Genomic DNA, 17,873 nt, shown 5'->3' with positions numbered 1-17,873 from the left:
CAGAAATTGCCAGATGTTTGGGAGGCAAAAATAGCCCCTATTAAAAAGCCCTGCTTTAAGGATATGTTATAGGGTTTACACATATCACTTCCATTAATATCTAAGAGCCAGAAGGTAGTCATTTGGCCATACCGAGTCATAATAGAATCTGGGAGAAATATTTCTAACTGGATGAACTGGTGCCCAGGTAAAACTTCAAGGGTTCTATTACTTAAAAACTGAGGGAAAAATGGATTTTAGGGGACAATTCACAATCTCTGCCACACAGCTCTACTTTTGGACTTTTCTATCATCTAAGCCAATAAGTTACATTTATAAGTTAAACCATTTGAAATAAGTTTTCAGTCACTTGAAGTTCAGAGACCTAATGGATACAAGTATTACTTTCTTCATCCAACACTGTAAATTGAAATTTAGTGAACATTATCTAAAGAAAAAAGGATGAAAGGAATAATATCTGAAGTTATTCAAAAGCTGGGTACTGGCTCAGAAGGGATTGAACAAAGCAGCTGAAATGAGGCTATTTCTTGTCAAGAGAGGACTTTGGCTGAAATAGAAAGGCCATGTTCACAAAGGCCCATGGTCACTGTGGTCGTTAGGAAAGATGGTATAATTATGCAAAATTATCAAAATGAAAACTGCAGGCATCTTGCATTTATTTGGCTTTGAACTACTGCTTTCTAGTTCTCCTCATGAATACAAAAAGCCTCTAGTGGCTCCTTTTTATTTCACACAAAAGGATCATTGCTTGTGGCCAGTTGTTTGGCAATTATATTTCTGTGAAGTTAGCATAATTTGGGATTAAAACTGCCCGAGGGAAGAAGAGGGTGACAGTGTTCTTTGGTGTTAAAGTAGGGTGTGGACTAGGAATGGAGGAAATTCCCATTTTAGACACGAGTGGCCTTCCCCCAAAGTTCATTTTGAAGCCAATAGTTCTTAATTCAAAACACATTTTCCCATAAGAATCTTGTTTTTATGGTATTAGATTACCACAGAAGTCCTTCAATACCAGAAAAGAAAGAGATATTTACTTTACAATAGTACAAAAGAAAATGCCGCAGGGCAAAGGAAGATTTGTCTGAAGGTTTGGACAAAGGAACTCATCAGTAAAATCTTCAGGGAAGAGATGACTTTTAAACCAAGCTTATGGTGAGGAACGAAAGAAAGGGCATTTCAGCCTGAAGGACAGCGAGATGCGGCATTTCAATTCTTTGTGAGGAACAGTGAATATCTACCAAGAGTAGAGCATAGGGTTTGTGGAGACAAATAAACGGTGATGGGGCCATGAATGCCATGGGAGAATTCAGACTTTTTTTTAGTCCACAAGCCACTAAAGATTTTTAATGAGGAGGATGGTAGGATCAAATATAGCTTAAACAATTATAGAAAAAATGCTTCAAAATTGAAGACACAATTGCAAGAGAGATTGGATTTCTGATCTTGAGATGTGGCAACAGGTTAGAAAGAGATAATTAACCAGAGAAGACATGAGGGAACATTGGCAGAGTGGGAGCTAACTGTTCGTGAGAAATGGAGAAGAAAGAATCAAAGATGGTTCCAAATTTTCTAACTTTTTGGTCTAGGAGGCTAAAATATGGCACAGGAGCAGGCTTAAATGGCAGGGAATTAGTTCAGTAGGTTTCTGTCTGGAGGATAAAAGTTGGGTGGTTGTGGCCGTAAAGTACAGCACATGGGCCGCACTTACGTTTCTGCAAAGCTTGCCCACTGGGTCCCTATAATTGGAGGAAAACCACTTACTGAATTTTGTACTTAACTCCAAAGTCTTCCTCCACGTTTCCTTTATGTTCTTTTTTAGGATGTAGTTCTACATGTTGAAACTATACCAGTGACACGTGTTAGTGAAGACACTGCCTTGTAGTGCCAGATTCTTTGGTCAGAAACTTTGTTTAACAGAGGTAGCAATAATATTGGAAGCATAAGGTTGCATTGTAGAATGTCTGAGAAAGGGAAAACAGTGGAAAATCCTATTAAACATGTGTTACAGTGATGTCAAATGTGATAAACTCATGAAATATGTCCTTGTGAGTCTTAGGGCAGAGGAAGGAAAAGGAGAAATAAAGGAGAATCAGCTCAATCTCAGACAGGAAAAAAAAAGAGAGAGAGAGAACAAGGGAGAGTTTAGCAAGAATACCATGACAATGCCAGCTAAAGTGGTATAAAGACTTATCTGTTCCCGCTGACAAGAGGTACAAGAAAAAAAGTAAAAAAGAAGAACCAAAAAAAAAAAAAAGAGGGGGGCAGAATTATCTAGAAGAAAGAGAACTCCTGGGGTGAGTTTTGTTCCCCACAACCACCCTCCTTATTTCTTTTCCCTCCAGAAAGTTGAAGTCATTAAACCAACCTAGTTTTTTTATAGCGTGGTGGATGATGGAGAAAGATGGTAATTGGAACAGCAGGGAAATAGAGGCATATGTTTGCCATCACTCTTCTAACTCACTGACCAAAATAAGAGGACAGGTTCAGTGTATCCAGGATACATCAGCTGGAGGTGAGTGTGATGGAGTGCAACGCCTGAAGGACTTCGTGGAGGTGATGGTTCACTCCACGCAGAGCTAGATATTGGAGCATCAGGGTTAGATCAACCTGCTAGGAACTGGTTGTTGGAAGAAATCTTTTGGAAAGGAAACTCCTACCAATTAACATGAGAGAGAGATGTCTACTCACCATTAATGCCTGAATATGGACAAAATGAACAACAAAGAGTGGCACCAAAACCACAGGCTGTCCATCCCATGAATTATATTCAGAAGGGGCTGTGCAATTGGCAGAGCTGTGCAATTACCTTTTCATCTTCAGAGTTGCTCATAGACTGTAGCTGGCCAAGTAATCAGAAAACCAGGCAAAGTATACATCCTGTTCCCTGAAAACAGCCAGAGAGACCAAAGCATTCATCTAGTCACCATCCTAAGCTCCTCTGCTTCCCTCTCAAATGGTGCAGCCAGTGTCCCACATCCCCGCTGTCTTGGTGCTGAGGTACAATTTGATTTGACTTGGTAAGTCATATCCCTGCAGTTTTCACACAGCGATTTCCTATGCCTCACTCTGAATAGGAGAAGGGAAGGGGGACGAGGATAAGTTCTATGACTAAGCCTAAAAGACGAAACCAGACTATAAAATTTCGTCACAGTAGAAAGGAGTTAAGAGAATAGGGAGAAGGTAGAGATATTACTCTCTCCAACAACTAATAGGTATTACCACATCTCTAACAATAACAACAAATCACAAGCCTGAGGGATTCCTTTTCTCTAATTCTCCACTTTTAACAGCAAAAGAGAAGTAGATGCTTCAAACATAATATGCCCAAGGGTATCAACAGTAGCTGGCCTCAGAATCTGGACAGAAGCTCAGTAAATCAGTTTGACCCACACTATCCTAGAGACTCAGTAATAAGATTCTACTTAGAACTCTGATCTGAGTTTAACTTCTCAGCTATGTGTAATTTGATCTGTTGACTTCAAGAATACGAGAAAATTACACAGCATGTTGAATTAGTTTCCCATCTCACACTTGGAGACCAACTCATACAGGTAGTAATGAAGAAATTCTCCCTTTGTCTTTTTTTTTTTTTGAGACGGAGTCTCACTTTCTTGCCCAGGCTAGAGTGAGTGCCGTGGCATCAGCCTGGCTCACAGCAACCTCAATCTCCTGGGCTCAGCGATCCTACTGCCTCAGCCTCCCAAGTAGCTGGAACTACAGGCATGCACCACCATGCCTGGCTAATTTTTTGTATATATATTTTTAGTTGGTCAATTAATTTCTTTCTATTTTTGGTAGAGACGGGGTCTTGCTCTTGCTCAGGCTGGTTTCGAACTCCTGACCTCGAGCAATCTGCCCGCCTCGGCCTCCCAGAGTGCTAGGATTACAGGCGTGAGCCACCACGCCTGGCCTTCCCTTTGTCTTTTATCCCATACATGGTTAAATTCTTCATTAATGAGCCAGTTGTTTAGAGTGGATCTGCTTCATTCCAGAAATAAATAGGGAATGGGGCAGTTTGGTTTACTGCTACAGCAAAGGGAAAGACTTTTTCCCATTTGCTAATTGTGGGGACCAATTCAGCAAAGAGAGTTGAAGGAGAGTCTGATTCACAGATGCTGACTTAGATGTTAGCCCTCTCATAAAACTATAATCCTCATTAATAATATGTGCCAGAAACACTTTCCATGTGGTAACTCATTTTAATCTTTACAGCTTTATGAGATAGGCCTTACCATTTTCGCCACTTTACAGTTGAAGGAACCATGGCACAAAGAGGTTAAATAACTTGTCCAAGACCACACAGCCAGTAAGTAGCAAAGCCAAGTTCCAAATTAGTCTGGCTGGAGAGGCTGTACTTGTAAACACTGTACTAAGTCATCACTCCAACATATCACAAAGGGTAGCAGGTTTGGAGTCAGAAGAGACTAGTTTGAGTTCTTAGGAAAAAAATGAGCCTTTCTGAGACCAAATTCCTCATTGGAATTATTGTAAGGTTTAAAGGAGATTATGTTATTTTTTAAATGTATATATAACATGTATAGAGCACTCTAAAAATATAAAGGAACATTATTATTTTAATCCTTGTAAAAATTGTTCTCAGCTAACATTTCAACCATTTCACTAATTTTGCCATGGATTCCCAAACATCTGTACATAAGTATTATCTTCTGGTGGTATATTCCATGTTTTCCTTTTTTTTTTAAATTAAAAATACAAAATGGCCAGGTACAGTGGCTCATGCCTGTAGTCCTAACACTTTGGGAGGCCAAGGCAGGAAGATCACTTGAGTCCAGAAGTTGGAGGCCAGCCTTAGCAACATAGACCCCATCTCTATAAAAAGTGTTAAAAAATTAGCCAGGCATGGTGGATCACAAATGTAGTCCCAGCCACTCCAGAGGCTGAGGCAGGAGGATCTCTTAAGCCTGGGAGTTTAAGTTTGCAGTGAGCTATGATGATGCCACTGCAACTCTAGCCCCGGCAACAGAGCAAGATCCTGTCTCAACAAAAAAAGTTTTGAAGGCTTTTGCTTTGAAGAACAGGTATCATTTTTAGAAAAATGGAAATAATTTCAATTTTTTCCAAAAGATCATTTCTAAACCTATTAAAACTTGACTCTAATCCTTAGACCTTGCTAGACATTTAATAGAATCCTTTCTTCAAATTTGGTTGTTGTATTAGTTTTCTATTGCTGCTTTGACAAATTACTACAAACTTAGTGCCTTATAACAACATGTATTTATCATCTTATAGTTCTATAGATTAGAAGTTTGACACATTCAGTTAGATAACAGGAATAAGTTCAAGAGATCCATTGTATAATGTGGCAACTATATTTAATAACAACGTATTGTATTCTTGAAAATTGCTATGAGATTTTAAGTGTTATCACAAAAAAATCATAAGTATGTAAAATAATACATATGTTAGTTAGCTCAACTTAGCCATTCCACAATATATACATATTTTAAAATATATTATATATGATAAACATATATAATTTTTATTTGCCAATTTAAAAAAATTAATTTATTTAAATGATCTATAAAAATGAAATCTGACTCAGGTCTTACTAGGCTAAAATCAAGTGTCAGCAGGGCTCTAGGTGAGAACCCATTTCCTTGTCTTTTTCAGTTTCTACAGGCCACCCACATTCCTTGGCTTGTGGCCCCTCCCTCTATCTTCAAAGCCAGTAGGGTAGCCTGTCTGACCCTTCCTGGGTAATCTAGGATGATCTTCTCATCTCAATATCCTTAGCCTTAATCACATTTGCAAAGTTCCTCTTGCCTACAAGGTAACATACTCACAGGTCCAAGGATTAGGATGTGGACATCTTTGGGAAAGCTGTTATTCTGCCTACCATAATTATGACTACTAGGAGCAAAAAAACCAATTTGCTATATCAAAAAGGCTTGTCAGCATATCAAAGTTTGAAGATGACTTTATTACAGTGTCCTGCAAATCCTCAAAGTCATAATAGCTATTATTACAGAAAGGAGATCAAGTCCAGCTAGGCTGATTTCAGATGAAAAGAAAGTCTGATAATGGTGGGTGAAGAATAGCAGTGCCACACTGATAGCAAAACCAAATGAGAGACCTGAAAATTATCCAAAATGAGGCAATGAATCTGCATTCATTGTATTTGCAGCATATTATTGGGAGCGAAGAACCTTATTTCTGATCCCAGTTCATCATTTTCTAGAAGTGAAATGTTAGACATACATTATTAAAAACTAGACAGACATCAGAGAAGAGACTTCCTTTCTACCAAAGTTGTTGCTTTAAGGAACTCTACTATTTTTTTAAGATAAATAAAAGAAATGACATATTCCAAGTCTTACACCTATTTCAATAGCAACAGGGATTATCTAAATGGTGTTGAAGGATTATCATTATTTAGATGATGAAGATTTCCATGAGTGCTTGTTTGGGGGAACAGAATGAATCAATGCAGCCACAGAGTTAGAGAGTGCCTGGGAATAGTAGCCCAATTTTGTAGCTAGCATTTTTCCCCATGCTATCTCCATGTTTCCAAAAACCTAATGGATGTTTAGATACCATGCATGGTATCTAGCAGCTGTTCTCAAGAAAAGCAAGGGCAACATCAGTGAGTCCCATTACCGCTTAATTTATTATTTCCATAAAATTGTGTCTAGTTATGCAATCACCAGAACTTCTAAGCCACCAAGAAACTCTGAACTGACAAGGATTTGCTTGCAGAACAGCCCCTAAAACAGAACAAATTTAATTACACAGAAGCCTATTTTGCAGGAGAGGTGACCTTTACTTTTAAAAAAAGTCCTTAAAGCACAGGTGTGACTCATAGTTAGGTGGGTATATTTCCAATTAGAGAATTCAGTCACTAGTTATGGAGATAGGAGCAAGGTCTAGGTCCCAGAAAAAGTTACTAATGAGCTAAGCAAGAGATTAGTGACATCTCCAAAGGTACCAGAGTTGAGGGCAAGACTTTAGTGGCATGAAAGAACTAGAGGACACTTCAAAAATCAAGTCAATCAAGGACTAGATGAAAATGGAGAAAACTGGAGGAAATGGAGAAGCAATCTAAGACTTCAGGTTGCTGGGCCAAGAAGGTGCTCAAATGTGCCCATCTCAGGTATATAACATATCAAGCTTGGACAGTCAAGGCTTATCTAGGCAAAAATGCTGATAAAGAATAAGAGCCATAGTTACTGCCCTCCTTGGTTATGATTAATAGGGGTATTTTGCTTGCAAAGTAAGTTGCTTTGGTACCTGTAGCACGGTGAATCTGCAAAGGCAAAGACTGAGACTACCCATTGATAGCAGCTCCAGACCTGCTCCTCTTTAAATCCTCTGTTCTCTCTTTTATTTATCATGAAATTCTAGAATAAGTCTAAATCATTGTCAGAATTAGCAGATTCTGCTTATAAAAGGAACAAATCAATAGTTCCTTCATTACCTCTCTGACCTCAGCACCTACCTCTCTCCCCGTTGTCTTCTATTGTTCTTCAAACAGGCAGGAGGAGGTACACCTTAGGGCCTTTGCAGGTACTGCTCTTTCTGGCTAGTAGAAGCTTCCACCAAATCTTCAAATGACTAGCTCCTTCTAGTCACTCGGTTCTCAGCTCACACATTGGCTCCTCCATGAGGACGTTCCGGACCACCCTTTCTAAACTACCCTGTTCTCCTCAAGGCATTAATCACAACAGAGCTCTTAGCAAAATCTGAAATTATCTTGTTGGGCTTTCAATTTGCTTACTCCAGTGGCAGATGTGCAAGGATTTTACTTATAGTTTATTGTGTTGCATGAATCAATAAATAGTCACAGGGCTTCATAACCTATGCCTTAGGTAGGTGAAGTTGCAACGTAGGAGGCATATATTGTATATAAAGGTATTAGTTGGTGCCAAGCAGCAACCAGAGGTTTAACTGTCTTTGTAAAAGCGCAAGAGGTTAGGCGGGGAGCTAGGGAACTTTATAAACAGACAAGGTCTCTGAACCAAAAGTCAACATCGGCCGTAAACAGTAAGATGGATTCCCAGTGAAAGATTTTTTTCCTCCATTTATAGTTATTTATAGTAGATTTTTTAAACTAACTATTCAGTTGATGGAGCTGGTTTCTCATCTGTAGGACTGGTTTTTAAATATATTCTTCATCTTGATGAAAATCTTCGTTATGATACCCTTGATTGCATGTAGCATTTAAAAAAATTTTTTTTCCAAACGACACATATCCAAGTAACATGGGCTTTGGGGTGGTGGAAAGAAGACAGCACTGAGAGTCAGGAGACTCACTGTGAAGCCCTAAATAAGTTCCACTTATTCATTCAGCAGAAATTGAATATGTGCCAGGCACTGTTTTAGCGAATTCAATGGTGACTATGACAGACAAGGTGTCTGTCTCTTAGGAGTTATGTTCTACTGGGAATAGGGAGAGGAAGACAAAAACAACCTCTTTTCATCTGCAGTTTTCTCTTCTAAAAATATGCAGGCATTAGGGTAGATTATCTGTAAAGTTTCTCACAGCTCTACATGTTTCGAAAGAGAAGAGAGAAAATTTGGAAGGCTTAGCGGTGGTTATTTTGGGGCAGTAAAATCATGAATTTAAATTTTTTCCTCTTTTTGTTTATCATTGCTTTCGGATTTTTTTTCTATAACAAACCTGCAGTACATATGAAATAGAAAATGTTTAAGAAAACAGTAGAGATTTTTCTTTCCATCCTGGGCATTGGTTTCTAGTGACCTAAAGGTATGTCATTTATCCATTAGTAATGGGAGCTACAAATGGGAATTGTCTTACCCTTCCAATGACTTATTACTTTAACTTTGCCTAATGAGGCTTTAGGGTACCTGCTCAGGGAATCTTTCTGCCCCTTTTCTCATTATTCTGTGTGTCCTGGCCTCTTCTCTTTTCCTTGAACACTTGAAATACTTCTCTACCTAGGAATGTTCAGGCCTCTCTCTCTCTCTCTCTCTCTCTCTCTCTTTCTCTCTCTCTCTCTCTCTCACACACACACACACACACACACACACACACAGATGGCTGGCCTCTTCTCACTCTTCAACCTTCACATCTCAGCTTCAATGTTACCTCCATGGAAGCCTTTCCTGAGCAATCTAACAATTCCATTCCTGCCTTACCATTCACCAAACCATCCCTGGCATTTCTCTGTCATATCTCTATTCTGCTCTTTTCTCCCAGAGCACTCTTGTCAACTTGTAATGTCCTGTGCATTTTGTTTCTTTACAAGTTTATTGTCTCTTTCCCCCACAAGTCTGAAATTCCATTGTTATTTCCCCACAAGTCTGAAGACAGGCATGGTCCATTGTGTTCACTGTTATATCCCTAGCCTAACAGTGCCTATCATATCATAGGCACTCAAGTAATACTGGTTGAGTAAATGAATAAACAAGTGAATGAAATGTCTCCTTTGTCATCTCTCTGGTAAGAGTTTTATTCCCATGCAGTGATGTGCTGCAGGCAAGTCCTTTGCTAGCTCACAATAGCAAATTGTTACATTCTCAGGGATTTTGCAAGCCAGTTATTAAACTGCTAGTGGCTTAAAATCAGCCTTGGTTAGCGTATTTGTTTATATCACAGACATTGACAAATTCAACATGTCAAGACTTTTTTTCTTCCAAAGAACTTGTTTACCAGCACACTATTTACTCTCATTTCCTAAATCCAACTGTAAATATTGAAATATGGCAAAAAAAAAAAATCATGCCCCATAGGTTACTTAAAATCTTTCAATAAAAACTGCTTGAAATTTTTAAACATACTAAATATGCTATATAATTATTTACCAGTTGGAAATACTTGGTCCTTTTATAAGCTAAATTATGGTCTAAAATATATATCTCTGATCTCCTAAAGTTTTTATTCCTGTTTTTCAGATCCTTATGTGAAGATTCATCTGATGCAGAATGGCAAGAGGCTGAAGAAGAAAAAGACAACAATTAAAAAGAACACACTTAACCCCTACTACAATGAGTCATTCAGCTTTGAAGTACCTTTTGAGCAAATCCAGGTAATGTCAAACATAATTTTGTCTTCCCAATTTCATTCCTCAGACCTCATAAATTATACACACAGACTTTGTAAATTATCAGTGCACATGCTTTCATTAGAACTACCATTCTTATTCACATGCACATTTGATGCTTGAGCTACATCAAGAGGGATGTGATATAATGTACAGCACAGGATGTGCTGATTCATCAGCCAAAAACAGCTGGCATGCTGTTGAGCAGAAATAAAGCAGGAAAAAGAAAATGAGCAGAACTCTGCTAACTTAAAAAGTACATCTACAAAGGTTAAAAGGCCAAGAGAAATGGGCTTTCACTGTTTACTCATAGGCCATAATAAGTAATTCTCCTTATCAGATCTTTAGAGTGAGAAATAGACATAAGAGAAATATTTTTGGTTTATGGTAAATACATAGCATGTTGAATCTTTATCAAAAGATAATTAACGATAGAAATCAGGCTAAGTTGTGTTTTTCATTGTTTAAATTCAGCTTCCTGTATCTGAGTTGGAATGGATAGGTATTTTTATAAAGATTAATTTGCTAGACAATAATTATGATGATAGGAAGTATTTTATTAAAAGACCCTCTGCAGCCAGGCATAGTGGCTCACGTCTTTAATCCTAATAGCACTCTGGGAGGCCAAAGCGGGCAGATCGTTTCAGCTCAGGAGTTCGAGACCAGCCTGAGCAAGATCAAGACTCCGTCTCTACTAAAAAACTAGAAAGAAATTAGCTGGACAACTAAAAAAAAAAAAAAAAAAAAGAAAAGAAAAAATATATAAAAATTAGCCAGGCATGGTGGCGCATGCCTGTAGCCCCAGCTACTCGGGAGGCTAAGGCAGAAGGATTGCTTGAGCCCAGGAGTTTGAGGTTGCTGTGAGCTAGGCTGACACCATGGCACTCTAGCCCAGGCAACAGAGTGAGACTCTGTCTCAGAAAAAAAAGACCTTGTGGTTAATATGTCCAAAACAAGATTCTACATGTAGCCACAATGATATAGTATGTGATATTATTATTTAGGAATTAAAAAAAATATTTAAATTTTCTCACCCCATCTCCATAGTTAGACTGTCAGAATCCAAAGTTCACATTCAATACCTATGGGCCATTTTTTGCTAATTTCTAATGCATATCAGAAAGTCAAATTACATAAAGCAACACTATTTTTACATTTCATTAAATAATTGTTGTAGGTCTATATTTTCAAGGATATAAATTTTACCCATAACTTGAAGGAGAAATGAAAAGTAGACATCAAACCTACAACATGGAACCTTATAAAGGTTCAGAATAACAAAAGTCAGTAAATATTGATCATTTATTTTTCATCTATTCTTAGAAGACAGTAGCTTATGAATGAATCACACCTTTATTCCATGAAGAAAACTAATATAATAGCTACGATTGTTGAATATTTATTATGTGCCTTGGTCCAAGTTAAGTACTTTGCCCATGTAATTTCATTTGCCCTTAGAAGAACCTTATCAGAGAGTCACCATTATTATTCCAATTTTATATATAAAGAAAGTCTTAGAATTTCCTCACATATAAAATATTTTGACATAGATAACAGAATCCATGCTGAAGAGAGCTTATGCATATAAAAGCACTTGGAACCATGCCTAGCACATAGGAACACACAGTAAATGGCTCACATCATTATTATCATTATTCACAATGCTAATGTCCTCTCTTTTTCAATTAAAATTTTATTAGAAAATGTATCTACCAATAAGATTAAATCAACATATAAGTCAGTTCTGTCCAATAGAACTCAGTGATGATGGAAGTGTTTTCTCATCCATGCTGTCCAACATAGTAGCCACAAGTGGCTAATAAGCACTTCAGTCACTAATGTTACCACGGAATGTTATTTAATTTCAGTTTATTTAAACTTAACTCAAGACTACTAGATATGGCTGGTAGCTACTGTATCGCACAGTACAGTTTTAAATGGCCAGCAATAACCAATAACCCCACCATTTTCATGTCAGTTCATGGTTTTTATATAACCTTTGTCACATACATTTTCAGATGGTAAAAAATTATACATATTTATTTTCAACAACTATATAGGTAAGTGACATTGCAGAAGACACTGAGTCCTTGTCCCCAATAACTTGCTCACTAGCTTAAACCAGTGGACCCACTGCTTTGGGCCCACTCACGAACCCCTAAGACATCAATTTTCTCCAACAATGTATTTTGCAATATTTGTTCAGTGAATTCTTTTAAGTTCTAAGATCTTATTTCTATGGAAACTAATACCTCCTGGCATTTTATTTTTTAATTCCACAAGACAGTACAAAGAAGGGCACTGAAATTAAAAACCCTATTGAAAACCTTCTCCTTTGAGCTATAATTCCCTACCTTTAAAATAAATATCCTTTTTCAACTACAAATTGCAGAATATGCAAATGTAATAAAAGTGAAGCACATTAAAAGCAAAACATATATTGGGTTTCTGGGGCAGCATTTTAGAGGAGATAACATTTTGTCAGAACAGAAAAAACGAAGCCCACTATAGAGCACATTAGACATGGAAATAATGAAGAACTCCTTTGACTGTATCCCTCTTTCTCTGCTCCTTGAATCAATTTGTTCTTTTTTCTCCCAAGAGGTTGCTTTTCTAGCTTTTGCATTTCCCTAGAAAAAATAATTGAGTGTTCCACATACTAAAATAGGAGTTTAGGTTTCCCTTATCCTGAAGTTATAAGATTATCTGCCTGTCCTTCAATCTTTCCCTATCCCTATGAAATATATTATGAAGGAAGCAAAATACGCTGATTTCTAAAAGCACATGAAAATGTTACCCTTCCCCTCCAAAAATGTAGAAATAGATTATATATGCAGTGGAAAAATTAATCCAATGCCTTCATGAGGCTATTTTGTCTTGAGTGCTACTAATCAATGCATCCTAAATGGAATAATCAAAACTCACTCCAAATTCTGAAGACCCCTATTCCCTTTGGACATAATGTCCCTCACCCCATTCCCTGAAATGCAATTACACCCTGATGAATTTGCTTGGGACAAGTTCTGAGAATCAAGGCAACCTTGTGCTTTGTTCCAAATACCATCCAGTGGATAGTTAATTCCCTTAACAATGGAATCCCCTGAAGGCTGCACAAGGAAAGATCGTCTCCTTTATTGCCAGTGTGTTGTATTTTACATTCTAAATTCCACTTTCAGAAATGATCATTTTCTCTGTTCTGAAGCCATATATCAATGACATCCCTCAGTACATTGGTACAATAATTCAGTCTTCCGAGTACAAAGTCCACTAAAGGTCTATAACTCATCTGGATCTTCATCGGGTCCAAGCTTTCATTACATTTTCTGCTACTTTTAACTCTGGCCATCAAATGTTATATATTCTACTATATTTTAAACTCTTCTTTTATCTTTGCACTCAGTTGCTAGATTGAAGCCATCACATATTCTGACTAAGCAAATTCATTACTTAGGAAGCACAACTGAAATGTGCTTTTAAAAAGTATCTTTCATACAATAATGGTACAAGTTTGATTTCATCAGTTCAGTCAGTTTAAAAAAGTAAGTTATTAAATAAATCTTCAAAGTCTGATGGAATCACTGAAGTAAATCCTGTGTGGCTTAAAAGGTTATCTCCATTTGATGTCTGTGCCAGACCCATAGTAGTTATTCAATAAACATTTATTGAGAGAATGTATAGATGAGAAAGAAATATCTTTATTACTATTTTTTAAAGACTTTCACCATATTATCACATTTTATGCTCACAATCATGTGCTTAATTTAAATTCTCTATTAGTTGTTTATAAAATGCTGGCCTCCCCTAAATGGGATTATTATACGTGGTTGCTCTGGGAATTATAACCAAAAAAAGAATGGCCTGAGCACCAAGGCCAGAACTTTCCCAGATGAGACAACTGAAACAAATGGATATAAAGATTAAATAAACTTGACACAGGAAGCATTGCATGGTGGTTTACATACAGGGGTCCCCAACCTATGGTGAGTTGTATAATCATTTCATCATATATTACAATATAATAATAATAAAGTGCACAATAAATGTAATGTACTTGAATCATCTCGAAACCATCCCTCTCCCTCCCAGTCTGGAAACATCGTCTTCCATGAAAATGGTCCCTGGTGCCAAAAAGTTTGGGGACCGCTGGTACAGCACAGGCTCTGGAAACCAAATAACTGATTCCTTAATAACCTCAGGCAGATAATGTAACTTCTCTGAGCTTCAAGCATTCTTATCTATAAAATAGCGATATGAATAGGATCTATCGTGAAGACCACTTACTGAGTTAGTTCTTATGAAAGACTTAGTACAAAATATATAATAAAAATTAACATTTGAGTATTAAGGTAATGATGGCAACAAGGATGATATAGTAATGGAAAAATAAAGATTCAACTCAAGTTTTTATATTCAAGTCATTTTATTCCTCCTCCTGGTGGTTAGAGATTGATTCTTCTTATTTCCAATTCCTTAGATCTCAAAAGCTTTGTAGTGGGGCTTTATCTTTAGAGTGAGATGATTAATATTTATTTTGTGTCTTCTTTCAGAAAGTGCAAGTGGTGGTAACTGTTTTGGACTATGACAAGATTGGCAAGAACGATGCCATCGGCAAAGTCTTTGTGGGCTACAACAGCACCGGCGCTGAGCTGCGACACTGGTCAGACATGCTGGCCAACCCCAGGCGACCTATCGCCCAGTGGCACACCCTACAGGTAGAGGAGGAAGTTGATGCCATGCTGGCCGTCAAGAAGTAAAGGAAAGAAGCCTTTCTGCATTTGCCCACCTAGTGCTCTTTAGCCAGTATCTGTAAATACCTCAGTAATATGGGTCCTTTCATTTTTCCAGCCATGCGTTCCTAACACAATTCAGTGGTACTTCAAATCCTGTTTTAATTTGCACAAATTTAAATGTAGAAAGCCCCTAAGCCCTTCATCATACCACTGCCCTCCAAATCTACTCTTCTTTTAAGCAATATGATGTGTAGATAGAGCATGACTGAAATTATTTATTGTATCACACCGTTGTATATATCAGTATGCTAAAGATTTATTTCTAGTTTGTGTATTTGTATGTTGTGTTTCATAATCTGTGTATATCTAGATGTTTTTAATAAGATGTTCTATTTTAAACTATGTAAATTGACTGAGATATAGGAGAGCTGATAATATATTATATGGTAAATATAGTATCGTCTGCATTCCAGCAAAAATATCCACTTGTAAGGCACTAGCACAGTTAAACTGACATCTTAAAGGACAACTTAAACCTGAGCTTTCTATTGAATCATTTGAGTACCAAGATACGCTTACACCATGTATTTGGTGGGTGAATCCAATTTTGTAGAATTCCTTCACAGGCAAAACAGCATGATCTGAGCAGCAGTATCCAGGCTGACCTCAAGGAAGCAAAGCCACAAGCCAGAATAGCATCTGTCTGTACATACCTACAAAGCTAAATTCATGGCTTCACTCTTATATTTGAGGAAGCAACTGAACAGGAGTCAGTGATTTCACATTACTGCATATAGAGTAACAACATGGTATCCTGCGTGTGTGTGTGTGTGTGTTTGTGTGGGGGTGGTTTGTATGTCAGTGTGTGTGTGTGTGTGCGTGCATTTGTTTGGGGAAGGGGTGGGAGAAAGAAGCTGAGGAGAGAAGTCAACAGTTCTGAAATATTGCCTGACTATTTAAAAAGAAAAAAGTAGCTCTCCATGATCACCTTTATACAAAATGTGCATCCTGTGAATTCTGTTCCAGATTTCACACCTATACTAATTCCGAAAGGTTTGCACATTAGACTTTATAACAAAATATTTTATTATACAAAACCAAATTAGAAGGAATGCAGAATATTTTTAACATAGCAATCTGTGCTTATTACACAAAATTACTTTGTGGTAAACAGACAGTATTGTAATCCCATCAAAAGATGAAAAAAAAAAAAAAAACCAATTAGCCATAGTTCTGAATGCACTTCAATTAAGCCAAAACAGACAGCTAGTGATCCTTTTATATGCTCTTTTTACTTAAATAAGTTTTAATTTGTCCTTTAAAAAAGGTGAAACAAAACCAAGAACAAGTTCTAGAAAACTGAAGCAACCTCTTATGTACACTAGATGCTTGATTTAGAAGGAGTTTTTAAATGTTTTCAATGTTATTACGTAGTAAATGGCACTATTATGAAGCTACTAGTCATTCCATAAGAGTCTTTAAAGGACTGCTCTGTGTAACACTGTGACTGCTGTGTGTGCTTAGACACGTAGTTTCCTCAGTGGATAGCACTCAATTTATTCTGTAGTGATATTGTAACAATACTGCCATTCCCTTCTACTGCACTGCCCAAGGTGTGTGTAGCACAAACAGTTCTCATTACAAAGGACCAATTCAGAACTGAAAAGCTATGCATAGGACAAGAAAGATACATAGAATGGGGTAGATAGAACACACAGCATTTTGTCAAGCACTGTGCAATATTCCATATTTTTTCCCACTATAGTAGACAACCACTCTGTGGAAGGGCAGCCTATGATCTTACCCTGCATCTAGGCTTTTTTCCCACTCACTTCTGTGACCCATTTTAATTTCCAGGCCATAGATAGTAGCGATGCTCTGAAGTGAAAGTTTGTCTTCACAAATACCAAAACAAAATGGAGGTAAACTAAGCATTAGCCTCATGTTCAGACTTTAGGATATCATGCCGTGTTTTCCTAAAAACTCAAGAGGATTCAAAATGGGTTGATGGTAGGCTTTGAATATGGGGTTGGTTGTCTCCCAGTAAGACTATAATTCCTGTCATTATTTGTTCCATATCAAAGAAGAGACAAGCCCTTTCACTTTTTAGCCCAGTCATAGCAAAACTCTGTAGAACTGGGACAGACACAAAGGACAAAAGGAAAGCAGTGTATCTCCTTCTTCTGGTGATGGTCTATATTTCTTAAAAAACAGATAATAGAAAATATGCAAGTCATAAGGTGAGATTAAATATCAGTTTGAACAGAAAATTGAAGTGAGACTCTTTCCAATTTAAAGGACCAAATCCTACCAAAGAGAGGGAGTTGATTGACTTTTAAAAATTCCTTAAATACCAGAAACTGACATTTAATTTCACTATATTCAATTTTAAGTTTTTCACAATGAAACAACACTTCAAACCAAGCAGGTTCAAGCTGCCGAATATACATTATTTCTTGTATTGAAGTACTGCGAATGCATTCTCTTGCAACACTGCCAGACATGGGATTGTCACCATGGAATCAGTTGGTACTATACCATGTGAGCGAACCTGCTTTTAGACCAAGATCCATCCTCAAATAAGCCACATGTACCTTTCTGACAAAGCTGTGTAAAGTATTAGAATCCGATGCTCTAGAAAGATCCTAGTTGCCTTTGTGTATATTTACTGCCTGCTTGAGTGTTTCTATGTGTGGGTTTTCTCTGTATCTTGTAGAAATGTTGGGGTGTTTTCTTCTGCCATATGGCTCGTGGCCCGCGAGCCAACTACTTTAGCTGTATTTTACCTTCATTTTTTTGATGAGGTGGTTTAAATTTTGTTTCACTTTGTGTAGTGAATTCCACAGTAGTTTTCTGATTGTTGTTAAAAATGACTTAACCTATTACATGGATATTCAATAAAAATGTTTTATTTCCTGTTGATGTTGCTGTCTTTCAACTCTTTTCTTTACCTGACGCTGGTGGTGAGCCAATGCCCTGCTGACTTTTGGGAACTGCTGGAAGTAGCAGCAGCTCAACAAAAGCTTGTACCGAAGGCCAGCTTCTGAGTCACATTTATGAATACAGTGGCTGAAGGGAAAACAATGCCCCAAGGGCATTTGGCCACGACTACTCAGTATTCCTG

At 37.5% G+C, this 17,873-nt stretch overlaps 1 protein-coding gene across 3 annotated transcripts in view; it reads left to right on the top strand.

Moving 5' to 3' along the window:
- SYT1 (synaptotagmin 1) overlaps window positions 1–17,669 on the top strand; it is a 521,150-nt gene extending 503,481 nt beyond the window's left edge. For all 3 annotated transcript variants that reach the window (XM_076007147.1, XM_076007145.1, XM_076007146.1), the window contains 2 exons: window positions 9,871–10,004; window positions 14,567–17,669. In XM_076007147.1, coding sequence (XP_075863262.1) covers window positions 9,871–10,004; window positions 14,567–14,773 — 341 coding nt within the window. In that variant the 3' untranslated portion in view covers window positions 14,774–17,669. The remainder of the gene's footprint in view (window positions 1–9,870; window positions 10,005–14,566) is intronic.
- The last annotated feature ends 204 nt before the right edge of the window (window positions 17,670–17,873 follow it).

This window comes from Microcebus murinus, chromosome 10 (genome assembly GCF_040939455.1).
Source record: "Microcebus murinus isolate Inina chromosome 10, M.murinus_Inina_mat1.0, whole genome shotgun sequence".
Classification (NCBI taxonomy): domain Eukaryota; kingdom Metazoa; phylum Chordata; class Mammalia; order Primates; family Cheirogaleidae; genus Microcebus; species Microcebus murinus.
Note: the sequence above shows the minus strand (reverse complement) of the source record. Positions and strands in the feature narration are given on the sequence as shown.